Here is a 27,567-nt window from a genome sequence, read left to right on the forward strand (position 1 = left end):
CTTCAAGAAATCATCCAATTGCTGTTTTTCTTTAATCTCTTCAATCAGTGCCGGTTGAGCAGAAATAGCAGCCAAGATTCCACCTTGTTCTCGTAAAACAATTTCGATTTCAGATTTTTCAAGGTCACAAAGCAACTCTTTCTGTCCGGTGAGCAAACATGCTACGTTTCCAATCGATTTCCAGCTCAATGCATCGGCAACGGTATTGGCTTTTCCCGGATGGTACAAAATCTGCAGGTCATAGTCTTTAATCAGTTCTAGCCATCTCCGCTGTCTCATGTTCAGTTCTTTCTGTGTGAAGAAATATTTTAAACTCTTGTGGTCGGTATATACTTCACATGTCACCCCGTACAGATAGTGACGCCAGATTTTCAGTGCAAATACTACTGCAGCAAGTTCCAGATCATGGGTCGGGTAGTTCTTTTCATGCGGTCTCAGTTGACGGGAAGCATAGGCAATTACTCTCCCATTCTGCATTAAAACACATCCCAAACCCTTATGAGAAGCATCACTAAATACAGTATAACCATCCGTACCTGTAGGTAAGGTCAAAACTGGTGCAGTCACTAATCGAGTTTTCAACTCCTGAAAAGCAGATTCTCTTTGGTCAGTCCAGTCAAATGATGTCCCCTTTTGTGTTAACTGAGTCAATGGTAGGGCAATTTTGGAGAAATCTTTGACAAATCTTCTGTAATATCCAGCCAATCCCAAAAAGCTTCGGACTTCAGTCACATTTGTTGGTCTAGGCCAGTTCACTACAGTTTCAATTTTCTGTGGATCAACAGAAATTCCATCTTTGCTAACAACATGCCCCAAAAACATAACATGGTCAAGCCAAAATTCACATTTAGACAGTTTAGCATACAGTTTCTGTTCTCTTAAGGTTTGTAGGGCAAGTCTCAGATGATGTTCATGCTGTTCTACACTTTTGGAGTAAATCAATATGTCATCGATAAATACAACAATAAAGTCATCAAGGTACGGTTTAAAAATTCTGTTCATGAGGTCCATAAAAGCAGCTGGTGCGTTCGTGACTCCAAAAGGCATAACTAGAAATTCATAATGTCCATACCTTGTTCTAAAAGCAGTTTTATCAATGTCATCTGGTTTAACTTTCAACTGATGGTATCCGGATCTGAGATCAATTTTGGAAAATACTTGTGCACCCTGTAGCTGATCAAATAAATCATCAATGCGCGGTAATGGGTATTTATTCTTTACAGTTGTCTTATTCAGTTCACGGTAGTCAATGCACAGTCTCAGTGAGCCATCTTTCTTCTTGACGAACAAAACAGGAGCACCCTATGGCGAAGTGCTAGGTCTGATAAACTTCTTATCCAGCAGTTCCTGCAGTTGTACTTTCAATTCTTTCAGTTCAGTTGGAGCCATTCTGTATGGAGCTTTAGAAACTGGTTGTGTTCCGGGAATCACATCAACGGTAAATTCAATCTCCCTGTCAGTCAAATCTCCTGGAAGATTATCTGGAAAAACATCTGGGAATTCTCTGACTATAGGAATACAATTCACATCAGTTTTAATACTATCATCAGTAGACACAGTCAGTACAGAACACAGATATCCTTTACAGCCCTTCCTAATCAGTTTAACAGCCTTCACAGATGAAATCAAATACGGAGGAGGTACTACTCCACTCCCATTAAACACAAATTCAGGCAGACCAGGTGGACGGAAAACAACTTGCTTGGTCACACAGTCAATAGTGGCATGATATTTTTGTAACCAATCCATCCCCAATATTACGTCAAAATGATCAATGTTCAATGGCAGTAAATCAATAAACAGATGCATATCCCCAACAATGATTTCACATGCGGGGTACATATAAGCACATGTCATGGATCCCCCTACGGGTGATGATACGGCTAGCAGATAGTTCATAGGTTCTAAGGGTCTATTCAATTCCCGTGAGAAAGCATGCGATACATAAGAATGCGTAGACCCCGAATCAATCAATACATATACATTTTGAGTACAGATAGAGAGAATACCTGACACAACGGTCTCGGTATTCTGCACATCTCCCGGTACTAGTGCGAACACTCGGCCTTGCCTCACAGGCTATTTCCCGGTAGCTCTGGGGTTAGGCTTTGGTGCTACAGTTGATGCTGCTGCGCTCGGTGCAGCTTTACCACTGGCTTGTGGAGCAGAGGGGCAGTCTTTAACCATGTGGCCCACCTTGCCACACCTGTAGCAGGCTCCAGATATTCTGTAGCAAACCCCCTTGTGCTTCTTGCCACACTCAGGACAGGGTGGTATAAACCCACTCCCTTGGCTGGGGCTAGTTGTTGTCCCCGTATTCTGTTTCTTGTTGGCTGGGTTGTGCTTGCCTTTCTTGAATTTGAAACCCTGCCTTTTTCCATGCCATTCAGTTGTTGGTGTTTCAGATTGTTTCACTGCTGCAATGTTCGACTCGGCCATCAATGCCCGGTCGAGAACACCCACAAAAGTCGGTAATTTCAAAACATTTATCCGGTCAAGTATTGCCACATTAAGGCCGCCTTCAAATTTTCTGGCCTTCTTATATTCAGTATCCACCATATGCGGTGCATAACGGGCAAGTTCAGTGAATTGCGTCTCGTATTCTGCGACGGACATTATGCCCTGCTTCAGTTGTTCAAACTCAGTTACTTTCCTATCCCTGACACACTGTGGGAAGTACTTTTCAAAGAAGGACTCCTTGAACTGAGCCCAAGTCATAACAGTATTTGTATCACGGATTAACATCCACCACCTTCTAGCCTCTTCTTGCAGGGTGAAGGTAGCTAACAATACCTTATTCGCTTCCGAGCACGGAAACACTTCAAACAATTTTTCTGTTTCAAGAACCCAAGCTTCAGCTTTTAACGGTTCAAGGCCTCCCTGAAAGGATGGCGGTTTCATTTTGCTGAACTTCTGGGTCAAAGCAATTATGTCCCCATCATTCACATTCGCATTAAGTTCCGGCTATACCGGAGGAGGAGGAGGTGGGGGCGGTTGGTTCTGTTGCTCAAGTCTAGCAGTTATCAGTTCTATCATTCTTTCCATTCTTTCCATTCTTGCCTCGGTAGACGAGGATTCAGGTTCGTTTGCATTGTCCATTTCACTATAAGCAGTTATAACAGTTTTAAACATAAGCAGTCATTTGTTTACCAGTTTAACACATTAGCATGCATTCAGTCATAACATAACCACACACTTATCATGCTCATGAGATGCCCTAATGACTTTTCTAGGACACCCTATAGCTCATTTGGACACGTGTGTGCGGTATAACTCGTGGTAAGTATCGCTCTGATACCACTCTGTCACGACCCAAACCCGGCCCTATGGGTTTAGCACCGTAACCGGCCAGTAATCCGAGATTACCGAAGGCCTGCTTAACAGTAATACAGTAAAACAGAGTACAGGGCCTGGCGGAAGCCAATACAGTAATTAAACAATGTCCAATGAGCTGTGACAGTCTGTATGCAAAAGATTTTTCCATGCATTCATACATAAATAGTACAGAACAGTATGCACAATATTCACATCCATTCAAACTAGGGACTCAACCCTACATAACAGTACAGAAAACATTCCGTCTGTACAAAACAGTACGGCCTATGCAAAATTTACAGTCACACAGAACAGGGACCTAGTCCCTTGATAACAGTACGGTAAACAGTCAGTCTATACAGAACAGTTAAACAGTACAGAAGACAGGCGGGGGAAAACAAACAAAACACCCCCAAGCCATAGCATGGCAACTCGGAACCTCGGAGTGAGGCACAAAGGCTGGCTTGACAAAACTGGAGTTACCCTGACGCTCCTAGCTCCGATCTGGTGCCTGTACACCTACATATATATATGAGCAGTGAGCTAAAGCCCAGTGAATAACATAAAGCGTAAAGGGGTTTAGAATGAACGTCCTTACAGTAATGAAAACAGTTCAATTCAATCAGTGTTTCAGTTGTTCAGTACAGTAAACAGTCATATGTGGTACATCCATTAGCATAACAGTAACAGTAGGTCTTAAAAGACCGAACAGTAATGATGGCCATCAGTCAGTAAACAGTAGTGGCTCCACGAGGGAACCGACAGAGAATTCTGTCGCAGTAACAGTAACAGTAAACAGTAAGTACTAAGGATGCCACAGTACAGTTCAGAAATAAAGGACATACATTCATTCAGTAATACCAGTTCAGTAAACAGTTCAGTTCAGTATTCAAAAAAATATCAGTTGAACATATCTTTACACAATTGTTACTCACAGAGTTCTGGGCTACAGTATGCTAGAGCGTGTCTCCCCAGTTGCCAACCCTACACAGTTCACAGGTTGAACACACTAAGCTACACAGTTGGGAAATCTCATAACTTAATCCCTAATTTGCCTTGGTGTGTTCTACAACGATATCCTCATCTAAATGTCTTAAACTAGGCCTAAGAATGCCTAGGATGGGATGAGGATGCAAAAATACACTTAGAAAACATTTCGCAAAGTTTGCTGAAAATAGGAGCCTCGCTCGAGCGAGACTTTCTACGCTCGAGCGTAAGTCCAAAATCAAAGGCTTCGCTCGAGCGAGGAATCCTTCGCTCGAGCGGTCTGCAAAACAGTAAAAGTACTGGACGCTGAAATTTTACGCGCGATCGTCGCTCGATGGTCGCTCGAGCGGAGCCCTGGACAAAGGTGCTCGCTCGAGCGGGGAATCCTTCGCTCGAGCGAGGAAGCCAAATCTGGAATTTCCAGATCTGCCTCCCAAGCTCAAACCAAGCATTCAACCACTCCAAACTCGACCTCTTGGGCCCAAATTCTGGAAAACATCATTAAATTCAATGTATAACAAGTTTCAAAGCTCAATTTATGAATTCAAGCCCCAAAGGTGAGTCAATTAAAACCACATTCAAACCCATTTTCAAGAACAACATTCAAACATGTCATGTATGAGTTTTAAACCAAATTAAAGCTCCAAAGCTTGATCAAATGAGCTCATTTCTTTTCAAACCAGTTGGAAACATGGTCTATAACAACAATATGAGCATGCATGCACTAATGTCCATGTAATCAACCTCAAAATGCAACAATACCAACATGCATGCAAGAAATGATCTTCAATCCATCATTAATGAACCAAATCATGACTTAGCTCTACAAATTAACATGAATCATGCAAGAATGAACTCAAGAACAGCAACAAGAAGATGGATGTCCTACCTTAGTCTTGTAGAATTAGGAGTGAGGGAGCTCAAATATGCAAATACACTTCAATTACCAAGCAATTCTACCAAGTTCCAAGCAATGCAAGATGAAAACCAACTCCTCAAGTCTCTCTCTCTCTAAGGTCGGTTGAGGCAAGAAAAATGGCTGATCAAAATGTGTTTTGATTCAAGTATAAGGCTCAAGTGTGTGTATATGAGATAGTGGCAAAATGGTAAATATGGCAAACTCTTTAATTGGCTTATTTTAATCTAATTTAATCATACCTAATCAGTTTTCAGATAAATATACCATAAAATCACATTAATTATGAGGGTCACGGAACATCAATCGGTTTCTAATTCGGCCGCCGATAAGGCCTTCAATTAGCAGTTTAAACATATAAACATGAACAGATAATCAGACAATCAAACAGATAGAATGCAGTTAACTAACATATACTCAGTCAATTCAGTTTCCAGTTTCAGTCAGTCAGTTATCAGTCATTGTCCGTTTCGTTTAACAGTAATCGGTGATTATCGGTAATCAATCAGTCCTTAATCAGTAAACAGTATGAGGGTTGTTACACTAATGTAGTATATGTTTATAGCCACTACAATTCACAACCACAACTACGACATGCAGATAAAAGGGAAACCTCACCAACTCTAGTTTGAAGACTGACAACTTTATGAAAATAACATCCACATATTCTAATAGGTGCTTTTGTATATTTATAGGACGAAGAAATTACAGAAAAGATTTTTTGTGTAGTTGGTTGGAATAAATATTGCATAATACATATATATGCTTTTTATTTCCAAGAACACATTTATAGATTGTTCTACCTTAAATGCATGTTACAAGTTTTCCCTATGTCTAGATCACTTGATATTTTGTAACCTATTACAATCTTTTTTTTTTTATAGATGGCTTATTGTGTGGACTTGTGGATAATTCATTTTGGTATATGGAGAAGAAATTACACTTTCGTATACAACTAATACTTTTTTCATCCTCGGCTTTTGTACCATGCCAAATGGCCATTTCGCATGCTAGTAAATGTATTTTTTGTATAATGAGGGCTTGATTTTTGTATGATTCTATATTTTGTATGGAATTATTATTTTAGTTTGGACAATAGTTGGTTTGTATGGACTTTGACATTTAAAGTTATTCAAAAAAAAAAATTTATTTTATATACGGATGCAGATGTGAAGTGATTGATAGTATACGTATTGCTTTGTTTATATATGCATTACAGGTTATATGGAATATAGACAGGTGGTGGAGAAATTATAATTTTGCGATAAAACATAAGATCATGTTTTTGGCGACTAAATTGTTAGTAGCTAAAAAAAAAAATGGGAAAATAGTTTTGGCGACTAATAGTTTAGTAGCCAAAAAAGCAATAAGGCATTTGGCGACTAAAATATTTCATAGCAAAAAACAATCAAACATATGGCGACTAAAGTATTTTGTAGCTAAAAAAATAAGTTGAAGAATAAAAAAAAAAATTGCCAACTAAAAATTTAGTAGCGAAAAATGTGAAACTTTTGGCGACCAAATGTTTAGTAGCCAAAACACAAAATATTTGCCGACTAAAATCTTAGTAGCCAAAAAGATAAAACTTTAGGCGACTAAACTTTTAGTAGGCAAAAAAAATTGGACTTTAAGTGACTAAAATATTAGTAGCCAAAACTCATTTACTTACTTTAGGAGACTAATATCTTTAGTAGCTAAAAATCTTTTTCATGACTAAATGTTTAGTCGTTAAAAATAAGTGAAGCTTTTAGTGACAAAAAAATTTAGTCGTCGAAAATGTGATATTTAATTTTATTTCAAACCTGCGGCATTATTACCCCCAAGCAAGGTTGTAGGCCTTGGCTGATGGCGCTCTGTGCCGAGTACGAAGATTACGCTATATTCAGACTTGCTGATTTTAAGTGGCGATCAAGTGCAAATATTGCAAGAATTTTGAATAATGCATCCCATGTCATTGACAGCCTGTACCAAATGAGGTAGACTTGTTAATCAAATAAGTGGAAAGCAGATTGAAGTAGATTGCCGATTTATTTAAGGTGTTGTGTTGTCCAATGTATAGTTGTCCCATTGCTTTCGAATGATAGTTGTTAGACGGAAGGAATTCAGATTGGAAATTGGCCAACATTGCCAAGGAGTAAGCCAAAAACATATTGTTGACGAGGATTCCTAGCCCCACTGCCGAGGAGTCTTGCCAAGAGTGCCAAAGAGTTGCACCGAGAAACCGACAACAAGTTAAAGCAGATTCATTGCCCCATTGCTGTCGAATGAAATTTTTTATTTAAAAGGAATTCATAATGATTTTGGCGGTTGTATAGTTCGGAAGTTGCCAAATATGTTTTAGTTGTTGAAGTCGGTGTCGATCAAACTTCGAGCTTGGCAGCAAAAATATTGTTTGAGCTGTGATATATGGCATTACATATAAAATCTATAAATTTTTGGTATGGAATTTGAAAAATTAGACCATATGGATGTGTTCAAAAGGTTCCAAATAAGTAAAAACGACTATCGGATCATTGAAATCGGACTCCGGATGGCATAAGTGTAGCCAAAAATGGATCTGACAGCTCAAATCGGCGAAGAAGTGGGCATCGCGAAGCACTGGATAATTGCTCTTATATTGCTGAGTTAGACTATTCATCTTGGTGGCTCGCGGCGTGGCTTGACTCGACTTGGCTAGGCAGCTTGGCAAAAAATATAAGGAAAATGTTGCTAGTAAGAATTGAATTCTTGCTTGGTCATGACATATCCTTGTGTTTATATTTTGCACATTATACATTTGAACTTTATTATTCAGCTATTACAGAATGTCACTTAGCCGCAATGCATTGAATAATTTCTTATATTTGCCAACCTTGGGTCGTCTTCTCCGGTGGAAATGAAATTGTTTCGACAAAGTTCAACTGGCCCGTACAGCTTCATTTTAGCTCCGATTTTGACGTGGTTTGTTGCGTTGGACTTGTCTCAATGATTAATTCACACTGTTATGGTCAAAACTTGAGTTTGACAGCTTCAAAATTTTAAGTTCCAGCACATGTGATCCATTTCGCTACTTTCAACACACTTTGGTTACTTGGCTGCTCGGGTTGGTGGGTTTAGACTCTTTGAGTCAATGCGAATCCTGTGGTATGTTTAGATGTGGATTTTGGCAAGTCGAGATGCTACTTCTATGCCAAGATAATAGTGCCGAGCAAGATTGTGTAGTTTGCAGCCGATATGATGATATACGCGTGCCATCTGTGATTATCATTGCGTTGAGCTTGATGACGGCATTAAGGTGCCGAGAATGGGAAAGCAAACTTGTGTGAATTCAAGTTGGCAGCCGAATAATTTGCATGTGATAATAATTTCAAGCAGTGTTGCCGAATAAGAAATATGCCCTAGTAATCTTGCCGAGTAAGCAATGTTAGCCAAATAAGTGATGTTGCCGAAGTGCAGGTTCCCAAACTGGTTCGAATATGTAGTGGCAAAGAGGTGCCAATGTATTGAAACTCTTGATTGGATTGCAACTCGGTGAGTGATTAGTTGCCGATCAATTTGCCACAAGGGTCTTGTGTGTTCGGCGCATAACTCCTTGATCACCCCAGGCGAGAGTTACTCGCCATTTGGTTGGCACATATTAAAAATCATTTGCCAATCACTTTTTGTTACTTGCTGAGAACTGTTCTTAGAGGAGCAAGACCCAACTGTTGGTTCCGATTGACACTCCTCTTGGCTTGCCGAAACACTGGTCGACATCTCTTGGTTTCTTAGCTTGTCGAAACAATTGGTCGGCAGTTCGTAAATTCTGCTCTTTGATAGCACTTGGTCAGTTATCAGAGAAATGGTGGAGTACTGCAATCTATATTTTTAATTAAATTGAAGGTTATAGGCATATATGTATATAGAAATCATATTGAAGACAATAATTATTCAAAGAGAAAAGAATAGAGGTTCCACTTAGCAACTTGTGTTTGCATAATCTCAGGAAGTAAACTACTTAAAAGTAAATTGAACCAAAGAGAAAGAAATTACTAGACCAAAACATTACCCGAATAGTCCAAATGTATGTTAAACAACATATGCATCGCTAAACTTGGCCTCCTAACCATGGAAATATTAATAGCTTTGCATACTTAGTCAAGACCATATTTTAAATATGGAGTTTCTAATTAGCTTCATATAAAGCCGATCAAAATATTACCATAAATTACTATAATAACTCATGGTCAAACTTTGTCGATAACTCTTGGGAAGAATTTTTCTAGAGAGAGTGAAGACCCAGCCATGGATTTAATGGTAAGATCTAGTTCTTGAGCCAAACAATTCGTCAAGCTATCCATGACACCTTGGACGTAAACATATAAATGCAAGTCAATATTAATATTTATGCAAATATTTATTATCTTGTAACAAATATTATTTTTATACTAATGATCGGCAAGTCAGCAACTTCATTGGCTCACAAACTTCTTTTGTACCTCTTGGTCTTTTATCTTGCCGTTTGTCGAAATGCTTGATCGGCAACTGATTATGTGATATTAACCCCTCATAACTTTCTTTATTCTATTGCTTGCCCAACCTCAAGCAACTTGCCGCAGTGGGTAGCTGAGTTGCCAAAATGGTCATTGCAATTTTTCTTGACAAACTGAAATGAACACCTAAAAAAGAGATTGCCACAAGGATCAAGGTGATAAATAAATTTATATGCAAAGACTACAAAAATGAGTTAATCGTTTGATGTTGCGGAGCAAGAAATAAAAGGAATCCAGGATGTAGGTCCTACCCCAGTTAGCAGTATGTGGCCAAGGTGATGAATAAAGGAGCGGCAAAGATAAATGAGTGCGGCCTTGCTCCATGAGCCTGTTGTCAAAATTGCATGCGGATTAGACACGATTTGACCATTGAGTTTTCATTTAATGTTCCCAATTGGCCGATTTATTGATCTCAATATGAGACTCAGAATTTGCAAAATTGGAATCTAAAAATGAATTCTACATAGCAAAAAACTAGAAGGTAGTCACCCCCAAAGTTTATCGGACCACCCGATTAACCCGAACACCTTAAGATGCAATAGAGCACCTTGCGTCGAGAAGCACACAATAAATTCTTATGTCATTTTCTCCATGCAGAAGGTCGTGAAATCCATAATTTTTTAAGTTCGAACTCCTGACTTTGAGCCTTTATATCTCTATTGTTTTAAGTCTGATTGGCCTAATTCTTGCGGCATTGGATTCATCTCTCGGCCTAGTATTCATTCCACCATTTAGACGCCTCATTTTGACTTTGTTTGGATGCTGTCGGACCTCCGAAAGTTGAGCAAAAATAAGGTTGTTCTATTACTTTTCTTTTTCTTTTTCTTTTTCTCACTACAAAAAATTAAGGTTTTGGGGACCAAAATTTAGGGACAAAATTATTTTTTAGGAACCAAATATTTTTGTTGCGAAAAATGTCATTATATTTTTAGTAACAAAAATTGGACATTAGTGATGAATTATTATCTATTTGGGACCAAATTTTTTGTCTTAAAAAATAAATCATTTTGAGACCAAATTATTTTGTCCCTAAAAGTCTATTTATTAGTGACATTTTCAAAATTTTGTCGCTATAAGCCTTATTTTTTATTTTTCGGGATGACCTTTTAGCGAGTATCCTCACGATGATAGAAATTGGTCCCTAAATGTCTTTTGCAACAAAATTTTCACTTTTAGAGATCAAAATATTTGGTCTCTAAAACTCTTATATGTTGTAGTGTCTTTTGGGTATTGTTCAGCTCTTGTCCTCAGTAAAAGTGTGGTCAGCTAAAGGAAGGTGTTCGGCAAAAGAGCTTGGTGCACATTGTTGAATATGCTTTTGGCAGTGAATAATCGAGGCCGTTTTCGTTGCCAAAGAATGGAGCTCGGGGTTACAGATCTGCCGAGTAACTTTGTAGCTTTGCCAAGTGATTTGCTATGAGTCGCGACACTGCCGAAATGAATATGCATGGCTCGAATGCCTGATATAAATGTAAAGCTGCCGAACAACCTTGTTGGATTGCCGAGCAGGTCCATTGTGATTCTAAACCCAACTGATTCAATGGAAAGCCAAGAAACTTGAGTGGTTGGCCGAAGAATGTTGTGTGCTGCTGTCTTTAACAAAACTGTCAGTTGTGTGGCATCATTTCTACTCTGAAGTTATTGAGTCAATAACTTGTTTTTGTTTTTCACTTGCCGACAGCTTTGGGTCGGCCGCTTCACTGGGTTTGTCTTGCCTTTGGAAGGCAAATCGCCATGGCTGACATGATGAAGCACTTGGTCAGCACGACTCCACCTTTGTCGATAATAGCGCTAGAGAGAGTCGTGGTCGGCCTATAACACCTTGTTTGTGAGCCGAACAAACAAGTCTAATGCATATGCAAATATTTGTATCGATGAATATATATAAATGTATCTTTACAAATATAGAGATAGCTTTTAGATATGAGATTTAGAATAACAAGAGAGTTGGCGGACAACCCAATAAAGAGTTACTGTTGCTTAGTTGGTAGATAGGCAAACCAAATAAAGTGCCAAATTAAATGGGCCTTTCAGTTTAACAGTTACTTCAGTCTCATTTCGGTTCCGCCGAGAGGATGGTGGTGCCGAATATCTTGATTAATAAACCAGCCGTTTGGATGCTTCCACTATTTTTTCTCGGCAACCTAAGAGAAAGTAAAGACCCAACTGTGGATTCCATAAAAATTGCTAGTATAGATATATGTATATCTCAAGAATTAATTATAAAATAAACTCCTGTGAGGCAAAAACTAAATAAACAATCCTGGGGGTGGGCCAAAGAAACCCTTTCGATAATGCCGAAAAGAAGCTCCTACAAACATAATCTGAAACCCATTTTTAGAGAGAGAAAATGAAGATGCAAAAGTAAATCCATGAGCACTGTTTTATTGTAAAACTTCTCATCAAGATTTACCATGAAAAAAGAAGAGAGTTTCTGTGGAGTTTGTAAGTACACACAGGCTTATATGTATACAATTCAAGCATCGATTTTAGAGTAATTTTATAATAAATTTCGTCAAAGGGAAAATTTAAAGCTTAGTTGTGGCTCGTGATAACCATCAAAGTGTTGTTGAGTGTTTACTTACACTAACATGTTTGTTGTGTTCTTCGTTGATCTCGTTCAATCGTTTCCACAAACGGTGTAATGCCCCGATAAAATATCATAATACATCCCAATCACAATTAACGCAAGACAACATAATTGGAATACTAAGCTTTCATTAATCTGGATTGTTATACAAAAGTGACATATACAATGTACATTCATAAACAGTTCATCTTGAATCTATAGCATGTGTTGCAAGTAGTAAAGAGAGATGAAAGCTAATCAGATATTTAGATGCCCTAAAGATTTACATCTTTCCAAGTCATTGTTTGGTTACAACAAAAGAGAGTCTAACTTTATACAAATAAAGCCCTTGGCTATACAAAAGGAAATACAACAAAAAGAAGCTTTTGCTCCAAAGTCCCTCCAAGCTATTGCCTTAGCAAAGGCATATCACCAACACCTGAAAATAGTTTTTCCCAAAATAGGGTGAGCCAAAGCCCAGTAGGAACAATCTGACACAGTATATAAGTACAGTGTCCATTTGTAATGCCAGTGAGAAAACATTTATATTCTATGTTATCATAAAGTACCAAAATTCATAACTCAATCCTTTTTACTTCACCTTTTCATTCCTCTCTCTCTAAAACTTTCAAAAAACCTAGATCTTGAGGCTCTCTCTCTCTCTAAAAATCACCTTCTCTCTACATTTTTACCTAGATCCATTGGGTTCTCCACCCTAGTGCCTTTGAGAAAAAGTTAGAGCATTCCTAAAGCTCCGTTTTGATCCGATTGGAACTTGGTTCCGGTGTCACTGAAGTTCCACCCTTGCTTGGCTCGTCTTCTCTCTTTGAGGTAAGAACTTTCTACACTTTTATATGGCTTTTAACTTAGTTATGGGATGTTGTGTAACAATGGTGGAATTTGGGGTATGGTGAACAAACCTAGGGTTTGAGTATTATATTAAAAGAGGGGTTTCTACGTAAATGAGCTATAAATGGTTATTGGATTGAATATGAGGCTATATTGTGCCAACATAGTTGATTTTGGCATTTGGTTGATATTTGGGGAAAAAAATGGAGTTTGCCCTAAATGCTTCAAATGTTTATTTTGTATAAATAAATGAAATTGATATTATAAATATGAAATTGGATGGATGTTAGTATAAATGATGGAGTTGGACATGTGTTACCTCACACCTATGGGAATTTGAATAAATTATCTGTCTTGAGATTGAATATCTATTTAGAAAATATATGTATTGGGCTATCGGTGGAGGATAGTTATGATTGTTGTAGAAATTGCATGAGGATTAGGTAAATTGAAACTAATCTCTTGTTAGTTGTCATTAAATATGACTAAGTTTTAAATACATTGTATATGTATAATTGTTTGGGAGGAGAAAGGCGATGTACTCCATTGTTTGGGAGGAGATCGGGGATGGACTCCATTGAAACTAAGTTAGCCTGTGTGTCCTAGGTGAAAGACCTGAAACCGCTCATATACATGGGTGTCGATCCTGCGGAGGAAATTTTCGTAAAATGACAAATTGAAATGTTTGTGTGATAATTGTGTTAATTTGGGAACCACTGAGTTGTAGTCTCAGATGGGTTGATTGAAAGATAATGAATTTGGCTCATGAATTGAGATGAAATGATTTAACTTGAATTGACGGGAAGTAAAAAGGATTGAGTTATGAATTTTGGTACTTTATGATAACATAGAATATAAACGTTTTCTCACTGGTATTATAAATGCACATTGTACTTATATCTTTGTTAAGACCCATATACTGTGTCAGATTGTTTCTACTGGGCTTTAGCTCACCCTATTTCGGAAAAAATCATTTTCAAGTGTTGGTGATATGCTTTTGCCAAGGCAATAGCTTGGAGAGACTTTGGAGCAAAAGCTTCTTTTTGTTGTATTTCCTTTTGTATAGCCAAGGGCTTTATTTGTATAGAGTTAGACTCTCTTTTGTTGTAACCAAGCAATGACTTAGAAAGATGTAAACCTTTAGGGTATCTAAATATCTGATTAGCTTTCATCTCTCTTTACTACTGACGGCGCCAATTATGAGATCTAAAATAATCCCTTACATGAACTGTTGCTGAGATTCAACGAAGATAATCCCATGAACTTTTAAGAGATAAATATGATTGATGTCACCCAACCGGAGTTACTGCCCGAGGATACTGCGATGACAAAGTTAGAATCTATGAAGAGAAAGAATAGTAAAGAGTGTTGTGTGTAGAGTGTAGGGGAAAAGCATATCTCGTGTCTGGGGTGTCCTCCTTTTATAGGGGATAGAGGATATTTGTTTGGGCTGGACTCATTATCGGCCTTATTTGGATTAGCCTCATTAAGCTGATATAAATATTTTTCTGGCTCCCACAAATAACAGTGTTATTACTTTTATTAATTGCGTTTATATATATCTTAACTTTTAGATAGATATATTATGTATTTGTATAACATATTTAAATTTTCCTTTCAAGCATTGCCCTAAGACTCAACATGATATCAAGTTGAGTTCAAGACGGGATGGTCAAAGGGCATGGTTAGGTCAATTTCCCTCTCAAATAGGTAGAATATTCTTCCACCCATTTTTGCACAGCATAACAACTACTTTACCAGAAAAATTGACTTAAAACAAAATGCAATTGTTGCTAACCATAGCTGAAATGATCTGGTCTAAATTTTTAATTTTTTCCTTTCTAACAAATATTATGAGTCAGCAAGATCATCCCCACTCAAAATTTGAAAACTATAAGGATATATAATTCATAACAAAGAAGAGATCGTATGAGTCTGACTTGCACATGCATGACAAAAAAAGATGTGGCTGCCATGAATCCCTAGTGACAAAAGGAAGAATAATAACTGATAAAAATCTTGATTTATCATATGAATCATTTTCTGCTGGAAGAGTCATAGGAACCTCTCCTTTGATTGTTGTAAGTCACAACCAACTAAAACTATCAATGCATGTCACAGAATAACACAGCTAAACCAATGTTGATATTACAACAGGACACACTGCTAAAAGTTGATCTAAAACACCTCTATAGCATGAAATATCTTCTTCAATTGATCTAAAACACCTCTAAAGGTATTCCCCTCAGATGCTGGTACTACTGTTGCCACAAATATTGAAACAGGTGGACCTTCAGCAAAAACTCCCCAAATATAAAACTCTCCATTGAACAACTATTTTGTTTCTGCACCTATATGTCTATATTAAGCTACTATTTACGTTACTAAACAATACCAATGTGCTAGACATTACCTATTTTGCTTTTGTAATTTCATATCTCTGTTGAGCCACTGCTTATGTAAATTGACAAATACTACTTTACTATATGGTACCAAAAAAGCTGTGTCAATCCTCAAAATCATAACCCAAAATTGCAACCAGAGATCACCTAGAAAAAATCTATATAATAAGGGATGACTGTTTTTGAAAATGTCCCAAATGTAACAGAGATACATTTGGTTTTAACGGCCAAGATGAATCCTAAGTTTAGATCAATGGTCTGTATACATTTTCCCACCCGTTTGAGTTCATCTCTCCCTCTCTCCCACGTCCCCAAACACGTTCTCTTCAGCTCCCTCTCTCCCACGTTCTCCCTCTCTCCTATGTTCTCTGTCACAGTGTCTCTAATCACCACAGCCATTGAAAACCCTTCGAACCCTTCGATACCCACCCTTCCTCTTCGATAACCAACCCTTCGATACCCACCCTCCCTCTTCGCTACGCTACTCCTCCTTCCTTTACAACCCTTCTCTTCGACCTGACCGAGGCTGTCACCGACCGAGCCTCCCTCCATCCGACGATCGAGTCAAGTGTCTCTCTCCGACGATCGAGTCTCTCGCCTGACTCGCTTCTCGCCGCTCAGTCCCGCCGGACTCTCTTCTGTCGACGCTCTGTCTTTTGTCGACAGATCTGTCTTCTCTCGACTCTCTCTCTCCGACCAGCCCGATTCTGTCTCCGACCCGACCCAGCGACTCCAACTTACAGGTATATAACTACAAATTGAAATCTGTTGTTGTAGAATTTAGGTTTTTTTTTTGGATTTTTTTAAGGGGGCAAAAAAAATAAAAGTTAAATCTGTTGTTGTTGTAGAATTTGGGATTTTTTTTTTTTTAGGGTTTTTTGTAAGGGGGAAAAAAAAGAAAATTGAAATTGAAATGTGTTGTTGTAGAGTTAAATTTGTCGACGCTCTGGTTGCTAGCAGAGACACAGCTCTCCCAAATTCTACAAATTGAAGGTGAGCAAATTTAATTTGTAGTGGCTATGCATTTTATTCTCCCACAGGGTTATTGGAAATGAGATTCTCCACTGCTATTTATGTTTGAACATCTAATTGATGCCGTTCACTTCATTGCATAAAGCTGCATGCTCCTTCTTTAAATTCTGAAACAAAAAATAAAAATTAGAGACAACTACAAGAAATTTATAACCAAATATGTCATTGAAATCAATGTTTAAGAGTATAAATTTCAAGATTTACCTGAACTTGGTATTTGCAGACTCATGTTTCTTCTACCCTTAAAGCTTCCCTTAGATTTTCAGCTTTAGCAAATGCAATTACGCTCAAGAATCTCATAAGGAAGGGAATTCCGGCGGTTTTAGGGCCTAAGGTCTGGTTTTCGCTCTCCGGGGCGGCTAAGAAGAAATCTATGGTGCCTGAGAGCTATTACAATGATTTAATTAAGGCTGTCGAGAGAAAGATCACGCCCGCTACAAGGCAGATTGATCAGGTGACTTTTTTCTTTCAAGATTACATTGATTATTGTGGCACATTTATCATCATGTGAAAATTGGATGGTTGATCAGTTGTTTCAGATACAATGTTTATGATATAATGATCATTGTAAATTTGTAATGTTTGATGTTTGTGGGACTCCACTTCATTACAAAAGATGGATTGTTTTGCAATTGGATAACAGATTCTTATCTTAATAATGATATTTGTTTGATCCTGAACATGAAATCTCCAGGTCCAATTGAGCTTATTTAGTTTGCATTACATTACTTAACGACATAATTTTCTATCATACATGATGCTTGCTTGAGGACAATGTTTACTGAGGGAAGAATTTTCTGTCATTGTCAATATCCAGAATGGAATAGAAATACTGGAAATGGTTTTGGAAACCTCTTTCTGCATTGAGTCAAGTGGCTGATTTTATTATAGGCCAATTGGGGAATCTCTTGATTTAGTTTAATATTATTCGAAGGAATACAAATGTCAATATTTTCTAAGTTAAAGAGTTAATAGATATAGATGGATTTAATAATTATGGAGATGAATATGAGATCATAGCCTATTTTAGGTACACTTCTACTTTTTTTTGGCAACATTTGATGTGATATGTAAGGACTGTGGAGACTTATAGCTATTTTTTCTCTGAGAAATTTCTTTTTGTAATTTTTCATTTGTTTATGTCTTGGTAATGCATTTATGTCCTCAAGTTGAAGCTTATGGGTTGTGATCAAGCAGTAAGAATAGAGCATAAACAATATCTGTTTGTGTATGTATATGTTTGTAATTGGCTTTATTTAGAATATGTTTGTTCAAATTTCTGCAAAATTGGAAGAGTCTGCACTTCATCAGAACACATTTCTTGGGTTCCATGTCCATCCGAAACATCGCTATCGTCCATCAAAGTTGTATTTTCCCCAATAAATTCTATTTTTATTTATTTATTTATTTATATATTTGTGTTTTCAATTCATGGCTATATTCAGAAAAACTTTATGGATTACCTACTAGATCTGTTTGAATGATTTTGATCGATTTTGGTGTTTAACTGACTATCTTTGATTGAGTCTCAATTTTTTTTTTTTTTTTGATTGACTATTTTCCGTCTGTTGCAATTCGGGTTTGAACTATGTATAATATTTTGTTTTGCCTCTGATTTGGAGATATTATCTGCTTAATTTTATGGTTTCTTTGTGTATGTGGACTATGTATGTATGTATTTAGTTCATTTGTGAGGATGTGGAGGATTGCAAGGCAAAAACTTGGAGCTGGAGGATTTCCTGTTCCGGTAGGTCTTTCAATCGTATGTTTTGATTTTGAAAAAGGAAGATTTTTTTGCATCTAATAGATAGTATTTAATTTCAGATTTTAGAACAATCCTTGCAGAGGATACAGCAGCCTGCAGTATCCGCGTTGAGATGTTATTCATCTGCTACCAAAGAGGTACTTGTGGATTATGTTCATTGTGTTCAATTTTTTCGTTTTTCTTTGATGCTTATTTGGTTGTTTAGAGATGTTAGAATTAATTTTATTTCATGAGCTGATTTTTCCTATTTTGAAAATCATGAAAACATCAATTAGGTTATTGAAAACTTAACTTCTCACTTTTTTTTTTTATTTTTTAAATTTAGTTATTTATTTATTGTCAAATACCATGACCTGATTCTAACATATCCCTTTTTGGTAATGTTTATTGAGATGTTGGTAATGTTTATTTATTGAGATGTTGGTAATGTTTTTTTTTTTTTTTCCAGTTAAATTCTCAACCTTAGAACTTTCTTTGTTTTTTTAATTCTGTTGTATGTGTATTTTTTATTTTTATTTATTTATTTATTTTTGTTCTAATTCTCAACCTTAGAACTTTCTTTTGTTCTAATTTATTTATTTAATTCCGATCGTACGAACTTTACTCTCTCGAATTGGATGTACTTACATTTGTTATATATTATTGCGAGAGCTTTACCTTATGGATTACCTACTGGATCTGTTTGAATGATTTTGATCGATTTTGGTGTTTAACTGAGTATCTTTGACTGAGTCCTGTATGAATAGGATTGCTTTAACGGTGGTCTATGATAAAAAAATTTAAAACAAATTTTTTTTTTTTTTTTTGGATTGACTATTTTCCGTCTGTTGCAATTCGGGTTTGAACTATGTATAAAACCAGGCAACTCAAAGGTAATACTCTCTCTCTCTCTCTCTCTCTCTCTCTCTCATAGTAGTAGCAGTAGCAGTAGTAACAATATTCTCTCAAATTCTATCTTTAGATGGGCATATCCTTGCACACATCCTGGTTGCAACCTCCATTGGAGTCATCTCTGCCACTGCGTTTCACTACTACCATCGACAAAAGCCCCAAAAACAGTTGGAAGATCAAACCATAGTTCCATTGTTAGACAGGAATGAGTCTGGCTGTGTTGCCAAACTTGAAAGATTCTCCAATTATGTCGGTAAAAATCTATTCATCTCCATTCTTCTTTTCTTCTTTTTTTTTTCATAATGTTTTTCCACTTTACAACAACTAAAATGTTTTGTTGTTTTTGTTTTTTGGATTTTGGGGATGGGGATGGATCAGCTAGGCAGATAGGATTTGAAGATGGAAGTGAATGTCCCCAACTTTGAAAATTAGCATATGAGTACCTCAAAAAATCCAAAGAGTGTGAGAGTACTATCTATGAGTATTTTGCTGATGAGCCAAATGTTGATGAGCTGTATGTGAAGTTGGTTGAGGAGTTTGATAGGTGCATCCTTGCCTACTTTGCATTTCATTGGAGCCAAGCTTCTCTCATGATCAGTCAGGTATATGCATATATATGTGTTTATAAATGTTTCAACAGAAATGTTTGGTAATCGAAAATTTTACTTCAAAAATTAGTCAGAAAAAATATTGAATCGAAAACTTTACTTCAAAAATTAGTTAGAAAAAATATTGGAGTAGTTGAGATTCATTTTAAATTAGGTCCCACTATATGTGTGTATGTTTTTATAAATGTTTCAACAACAATATTAGGTAATTGGAAAATTTAATTAGAAAATTACAAAAAAAAAATTTAATGATGGAGATTCATTTCAGGTTGGGCTTTTGATGTTTCAATTGCTTATTTTTGTGTTTTTGCAAATGTTTCAATTCAACAGCAATGTTAAGGAATCAGAAAATTTAATTAGAAAATTACCCAAAAAAAATATTGAATGATTGAATTTCATTTCAGATTGGGCTTTCTGATGTTTCAATTGCTGAATTTTCATTTCTCCTTGAAAATCTTTCATTCATTCTCTTCTTTTATTTTATTTTGGGAATGTGTGAATTGCAGGTATTGAGTATTGATTCTAATAAGAAAAAGTTGTGTTTTTGCAAATATATTTATGTTTGGGTACTTTTACAAAATTCATTTCAAAGTCAATAAATTTGATAAATTACATTTTAAATCAATACTTTTAAATTTAATTATATTTTAATCTTATAATTAATTTAGACACGAATATACATTTTTAAACCTCCAAATCAAACCTGGGGACTTGCGTGGTTAGAATCTATTAGCAGATAAATCAGTAGTTTGAAGGTGTTAAAATCTGAAGGTGTTAGAATCTATTATCAGATAAATCAGTAGTTTGAAGGTGTTAAAATCTGAAGGTGTTAGAATCTATTGAAAGAAGTTGAACTTTTTGAGCACTTTCAAGTTGTTGTAAGCTTTAAAGACTTTGGAAGTTGGGTCATCAAAACAAAGACCATGCGGGCGGAATGTGATTGGTTGGACAGAAAAAGCAAGCAGAAAAAACGATAGAGAGTGAAGTCTAAAATAACAAATAAATAAATAAAAGAAAAATAAAATGAAAGAGCTTTGGGTGACCCACCATCAACCAGGAAGAGGTCAGAAAATTCCATGACTTTTGAGAAATCAAAATATTGTATTTATTATTATTTTTATTTTTAAAATCTTAATTTATTTTGCTTTTATTGTTTGTTGGACAAACTACTAAATTGAAATTCTTAAACAATATAATAATTATTTATTTGGTAGTATTATATATATCAATGGGTATAAATAATAGAATAATTATTTGTTTGCCGGCAGTGAGAGTATTTTGGTGCTTCTCTGTGAGATGCATCACCGGAGTTTTGGATTATTTCGTTGTTATTTTATTTGAGTTTTATAAAACTTAAGATACAAATAAAATTGTTACAATTTTTAAAAAGAATAGTATTTCTTTATATTTTTTCAATATTTTTGTCAAAAAAATTACAGACTTGATAATAAATTTTAATATGATACATATGAATTATAACTGTATGTTGATCACAAAATTATTTATATCGTGCCTTCAGACACGGGCATACGCTAGTAAGAGTACAATTTAGAACGAAGTCGCTAATAAATCCCAAATAACAGTGAGTACTTAATACATCAAAAACAACTTTCACAAGGAAACAAAGACAAATTTCTAATCCATTAAATTCCATCATGATCATGTGCTTTCAATGTATCAACTGTTTTATCATGCCCATGCTACTGTGGCGCCTGAAATGAATATGAAAATGAAACTTAACATTATTAACAATTTATATGAAACAAAAAAAATATATATATATATTTAAATTACACCAGTACATATCATATACCTGACTACATGTAGGATTGTTTGAGGCATGTGAATCTAGTAACCCGAACTCATAACCACTTGCATTGTTAAGCAATGCTCGATAGCTTGTAGGTGCAGAATACATGAATGGCATTAGAATAGACATATTGCTCATCTGCAACAATAATAATATATAACAATTAAAAGGAAAAATGATGACATAGAAAACTACATTACAATTAAATAAATACTTAAATTACTTACATTATATCTGGGACACATAAAATTACTACATTACAATTCAATTCTATGTTTCAACTTAATTCATTTTACATACAACAAATCATGTAACATAAAACTAATTGACTGTATGAATAAATAATGAATGCACCCAGAATCATCAGCACAAGCATTCCGGCATCATCAGCACAAGCATTCCGGCAATTGATATTTAAAAATAAAAATAAAAATAAAAAACCCTTACAAAACCACCTCCACCACACAATTATTATCCAAACCCACTGCACATGAGATAGTTGTACAAATCTTAGCAACACACACTTGGTTTAAGATTTTTTCATTCTTGTGAGATTGAGTCCCCAAAAATATATTATTTTGTCTTCTCAAATCCCCAAATCATAAACCCTAAAATTTTGAAATTTCTTATTCACATTTATCAAATCTGATTACATTTCTTTGATTAATGTGAATATTCAAGAAAAAAGCAGAAGAAGAGTTGAGAACGAAGAACATACCGACACTGTGGTTCTTCGTCGCTCGTCTTTTCTTCCGCTGTTGCTCGACGCCAGTCGGTCTCCTACAACCGCCAATCGCCGGATGTCTTCGTCGCTGCGTCCGTCTTCTTCCCCCTCCTCTCTCTCTCTCCCCCTGTCTGCTACGCGAACCTGCTTCGCGCTGAATTGGAAGGCTTTTGTCATACGCTTCATCCTTTTGATTTTTGATTTTTGAATTTTTTTTTTTTTTTTTTTTTTTTTTTGTGGGAGGGACCAAAACGACATCGTTTTGGCCCTTTTCATTTACGCCCCTAGGGAGTCCAAAACAACATCGTTTTGGAGGTATTTCAGGGTATGATCCGAACTTGAACAAAACACATGTTTGGCTCGAATTTTCAAAGTCCTTGCTACTAGGTGTAAAAGTCCTTTCTAAATAATTTTTATTATTTGGTGGCCAAAATGGGGGATTTCACTATTTTAATTTAAAAAATTGTTTTTGATCGGTCACTTTATTACATGTGTGAACAATTGAAATCCAACTAGCCTAACTAATGAAGAATATTAATATGGAGAAGGGGTCTTCGAGGCAAAGCAAGGGATGTTGAACCCATTGGTGGGCTCCACTTAAAATTTATTTTAATAATTTGAATTGTTCATTTTGTGAAGCTTGTCTTGAATATCATGCATGTTACAAAGTAAATTAATCGAATATCGATAGCCACATGATCATGTCATTCTTGTTGGATATTTAATTCTCAAATTTTTTTTTTTTTTTCTTGAAGACAAATAGATCCGATCATGTGGCTATCAATATCTGATTACTTTTACTCAAAAAGCAATTTCGGAATTTGCAGAAAAACAGAGTCCCGCTCGAGCGCAGGTTTCCCCTGCTCGAGCGGACATGCAACAAAGGTACCCGCTCGAGCGTACGGTCTCTTAAGACCTACTGTTTACTGTACTGTTATGCTAATGGGTGTACCACATATGACTGTACTGACTGAATGACTGAAATACTGTTTAAATGAACTGTTTTCATACTGTAAGGACATTCATTCTTAACCTCTTTACGCATTATGTTATTCACTGGGTTTTAGCTCACTACTCATATATATATGTAGGTGTTCAGGCACCAGACCGCGGCTAGGAGCGTCAGGGTTACTCCAGTTTTGTCAAGCCAACTACTGTGCCTCACTGCGAGGTTCCGAGCCTATCATGTCAAGGCTTAGGGGTGTTTTACAATTCCCCCTTCTGTATTGTCTTACTGTTTTGTATAGACTGAATGTTACTGTACTGTTATGCAGGGATTGAGTCCCTAGTCTGAATGATTGTAAATATTGTGTATACTGTTCTGTACTGTTTATGTGTATATGTATGTAAAGTCTTTTTGCATACAGATTGTCACAGCTCATTGGGCATTGTTTATTTACTGTTTTGGCTTCTGCCAGGCCCTGAACTCTGTCTTACTGTATTACTGTTCAGCAGGCCTTCGGTAATCTCGAATTACTGGTCGGTTACGGTGCTAAACCCATAGGGCCGGGTTTGGGTCGTGACAGAATGGTATCAGAGCAATACTTAACCACGAGTTATACCGCACACACGTGTCCAAATGAGCTATAGGATGTCCTAGAAAAGTGATTAGGGCATTTCATGAGCATGATAAGTGTGTGGTTATGTTATGACTGAATATATGCTAACGTGTTAAACTGTTAAACAAATGACTGCTTATGATTAAAACTGTTCTTCAAGATGAATTCCAATTCTCTCACTCTCTCCCTCTCATGGTCGGCTATACACTCAAGAGAAAAGGCTGAGCAAATGTTTGTAATGCATAAGAATGAGCCCTCAAAGCATTAAGTAAGTGACCCACTAGGATGGCAATATGGCAATTAAGCCTAACTCTTCAATTAGCTTATTTTAAACTATTTTAATCATACCTAATCAGTTTTCAGATTAATATGCCATAAAATCACATTAATTATGAGGATCATAAAACATCAATCAATTCCCGGTTCGGCCGCCGATAAGGCCTTCAATTAGCAGTTTAAACATAAAACACGAACAGATCAAATAATCAATCAAACAGATAAAATACAAATTAACATACACACTCAGTCAATTCAGTTCCAGTTTTCAGTCAGTCAGTTCAATACTTTAATCAGTTCAGTTATCAGTCATAATCAGTTCAGTACTTTAATCAGTTCAGTTATCAGTCATGATCAGTTCAGTACTTTAATCAGTTCAGTTTAACGGTAATCAATGGTTATTTGGTAAACAGTGACGAGGGTTATTACAGTAATGAGAGTTAAAAAAATTTGAAAAGAGAACTACAGATGTCAAATATGAGATGTATAGGAATTTTTTAGTGTTCTTACTATTTTTTTTTTAACAAATTAAATTATATACATACATATAAAATTTATTTATTTAATATAATTGGACCGAAAAAAAAAAAAAAAAGGACTAGAAAGCAAATACCATCTCATTTCTATTTTCTTGTCACGTAAAAAAAAAAAAAAATCCTACACAGCAACCAAGATTGAGGGCGACACAAATTTTCATCCGTACAGAGACCCTCCTTCTAAGAGCATCTCCAATCCAATACTCTTAAATAGAGGGTAAAAATAAAAATTTTATTCAAAAAGTGAATATAGAGTATCTCACTATTGACTCAAACTCCAACCACAAATCTTTATTTTCTTCTCTAAATATTTTCCTCCTAAATGTTTAATTTTCAATTTTTTGTTAAAAATATTTAATATTAGACTCATTTCAAAGGTATGATTTAAGTCTTTTTAATTATATTAAATTTATAAAAATTAGATGTGCATATTAAAAGTTATTCAGTGTGTTTGATTTGAGTTTTCTGAATTAAATTTTTTGAAAACTGAGTTTTTTGGTTTTCGTATTCTTTTGTTTTTAGTGTATATTTTTTAAATTTTAAACATTTTTTTTTACTTTTTTAGATGCACCTTAGTTAGATGTATCTAAAAAGTAAAAAAATTGTGAAAAAATATTTTAAAAAATTAATAAATACATAAAAATACAAAAAATATACTGAATTATTGTATTTTTTTTGTATTTTTGATATTTAGCAAATTTTTAAAAGATTTTTTTATAATTTTTTTACTTTTTAGGTGTATTTATGTTAGGTGTGTCCAAACCAAACAACTTTTCGTACTTTTTATCTCCCAAAATCAAACCAAACAAGCCCAGAATTTTCTGAAATGTATTTTCTGAAAAATGAAAACAAGCAAGCTGATTTGTATTTTATAACATTTAATCGAAACTAAAAAGGATGTGGTTGGTATATAATTTTGAAAGGAAAATCCCTTAATGACAAAGTTGGTATTTAAAAAGTGAATAGTATTATAGAGGCTATCCTCTATTTTTTATACTTTCTCTACATTTGGAGGATGAATATGTATTCTCCCAAATAGAAATGATATTAAAAAATGAGTGGAAAATAATTTTAGAGGATTAATCTTTTATGTTTAAAGATATAAAAGGTACGTTGAAAATGCTTTAATAAAATAGCTTCACGTGTACATCATTTATATAACTTTTTTTCAATCAATTCGTGGGCCTTGCTTTCTTGGAAGAAGGTAAGAATTTCATTATTAAGAAAAAAAAATTATATCCATACATAAATTTCATAGAAATATTATATACTTAAATTTTTTATTTAGAATTATTAACATATTGTCTAGATTTCCTCCATGTATAGATCCCACAATACACCATTCAATCTTTACCACACAAATTTTTTGGACAAAAATCTGGTAGTCTTTTTTGGACACATAAAATTTCTGTTAATTTTATATAAAAAAATTTCACAAGAATGATGTGATAATGTTATTTTCGTAAATATAATCCAACTCAAACTAGGGCTCCATTTGGTTTGGTTTTGAAAAATAATTTTTCAAAGTCATTATTTTTTTGTATTTTTTTTATTTTTAATGATTTTTTTTTTCATATTTTAGTTATTTTTTTAATATTTTAGATGCATCTAAATTTGGTGCATCTAAAAAAAAATTACCCAAATATGAAAAAAAATTATCAAAAGACAAAAAAATCACAAAAAATATCAAAACTCGAGAACTTATTTTTTTTTTTTTACAATTATCTTTCATTTTTTAGTAATTTTTTTCATATTAGAATCAACTTTTTACTTTTTAAATGCACCTAATCTAGATATATCTAGAAAATAAAATAAAATTGAATTAAAATATAAAAACATTTATTAAAATTAAAAAAATACGAAAAGCAATAATTATTTAAAAAAATTATTTCCCAAGACCAAATCATTGTTTTGCAGCGATCAATAAGTATATATAATTTATTTGAAAAATTATATATATATATATATAATGAAGCAAATATTTTTAATGTATTTACATTATTATATAATGAATTTACTTGACCATGGTGTATATAATTTTTGAGGGATTTGAGCTTCAACAAATTTACTGGACAAATTCCTGATTCACTGTTGAATTTGAGCTCTCTCTCTTGTAATAAACATCTTGTGCTGATCCAACAGAGGTGAAGTTATTTTTTGGTGGTATAGATTACTAGTAGTATTTCTTTTTTATATACGGAGGACATCATTTTTGTATGATTATTTGTTTGTATGGAATTATTATTTTGGGTTGAATTATAGTTGGTTTGTATAGAATTTGATGTTACAAGACCAAATTTTTGGATGGTTGAAAGTGAAATAGAAACAGACATATGTATTGTTTTGTTTATATACAGAGGCAGGTTGCACGAAATAAATACAGGTTGTGCAGAAATTAATAATAATAATAAATAAATAAATAACACTAAATAAAGTTTTTGGTGACTAAATATTTAGTAGTCAAAAAAACAAAATAAAACTTGTTGGCTACTAAAAATTTAGTAGCCAAAAACAAACCAAAGATGTTTTGGCAACTAAAAATTTAGTAGTAAAAAATATATAAGACTTTAGGTGACTAAATAGTTTAGTAGCTAAAAAAAATATGAAAATTAATTTTTTTTTGCGACTAAATATTTAGTAGCTAATAATAAATGATACTTTGGGCGACTACAAGTTTTAGTCACTGAAAATAAAAATTAATTTTATTTGAAAACATTTGACAACTAAATATTTAGTCGCTAATTTATGACTTTTGGCTACTAAAAAATATTTAGTCGCCAATACCTCGTATTTTTCCCTACTAAAACATTAGTAGCC

The 27,567-nt window shown here is 34.9% G+C and overlaps 2 protein-coding genes across 5 annotated transcripts; one reads left to right on the forward strand and one right to left on the reverse strand.

Annotated features, from left to right (window-relative positions):
• The first annotated feature begins 16,013 nt into the window (after positions 1 to 16,013).
• LOC114300780 (uncharacterized) lies at positions 16,014 to 20,551 on the forward strand. Of its 4 annotated transcripts, none has more exons than XR_014350249.1 (5): positions 16,014 to 16,292; positions 18,265 to 18,328; positions 18,413 to 18,483; positions 19,308 to 19,490; positions 19,616 to 20,551. XR_014350249.1 is itself a non-coding variant. In XM_082904560.1 (5 exons), exons 1-5 carry the CDS (start codon positions 16,955 to 16,957, stop codon positions 19,660 to 19,662), a joined length of 453 nt encoding a protein of 150 aa, XP_082760686.1. In that variant the 5' UTR covers positions 16,509 to 16,954; the 3' UTR covers positions 19,663 to 20,551. The 4 variants fall into 4 exon arrangements, 1 of the variants encoding a protein (XP_082760686.1); XM_082904560.1 differs by lacking the exon at positions 16,014 to 16,292 and adding an exon at positions 16,509 to 17,035 and having other exon boundaries at positions 18,406 to 18,483; XR_014350248.1 differs by having other exon boundaries at positions 18,265 to 18,483.
• An 841-nt stretch (positions 20,552 to 21,392) lies between these two features.
• On the reverse strand, positions 21,393 to 22,589 carry LOC145807977 (uncharacterized). Its single transcript, XM_082907146.1, has 3 exons — positions 22,374 to 22,589; positions 21,659 to 21,793; positions 21,393 to 21,557 (listed from the first exon to the last, which is right to left on the reverse strand). The coding sequence occupies exons 1-3, from the start codon at positions 22,563 to 22,565 to the stop codon at positions 21,546 to 21,548; spliced, it is 339 nt and encodes a 112-aa protein (XP_082763272.1). The 5' UTR covers positions 22,566 to 22,589; the 3' UTR covers positions 21,393 to 21,545.
• Between the last annotated feature and the right edge of the window lie 4,978 nt (positions 22,590 to 27,567).

Source organism: Camellia sinensis, chromosome 14 (genome assembly GCF_055761805.1).
Source record: "Camellia sinensis isolate YWXY chromosome 14, ASM5576180v1, whole genome shotgun sequence".
NCBI classification, from domain to species: Eukaryota; Viridiplantae; Streptophyta; class Magnoliopsida; order Ericales; family Theaceae; genus Camellia; species Camellia sinensis.

What these genes read in the sequence shown, in the direction of transcription:
- LOC145807977 (XM_082907146.1), bottom strand. Translation starts at nt 22,565, where the DNA reads ATGAAGCGTATGACAAAAGCCTTCCAATTCAGCGCGAAGCAGGTTCGC. An exon ending in GACGAAGAACCACAGTGTCG is followed by an intron (nt 21,794 to 22,373) that starts GTATGTTCTTCG and finishes TTATTGTTGCAG; the next exon opens with ATGAGCAATATGTCTATTCT.
- LOC114300780 (XM_082904560.1), top strand. Translation starts at nt 16,955, where the DNA reads ATGGTGCCTGAGAGCTATTACAATGATTTAATTAAGGCTGTCGAGAGA. An exon ending in CTACAAGGCAGATTGATCAG is followed by an intron (nt 17,036 to 18,264) that starts GTGACTTTTTTC and finishes GTATGTATTTAG; the next exon opens with TTCATTTGTGAGGATGTGGA. An exon ending in ATTCATCTGCTACCAAAGAG is followed by an intron (nt 18,484 to 19,307) that starts GTACTTGTGGAT and finishes TTCTATCTTTAG; the next exon opens with ATGGGCATATCCTTGCACAC.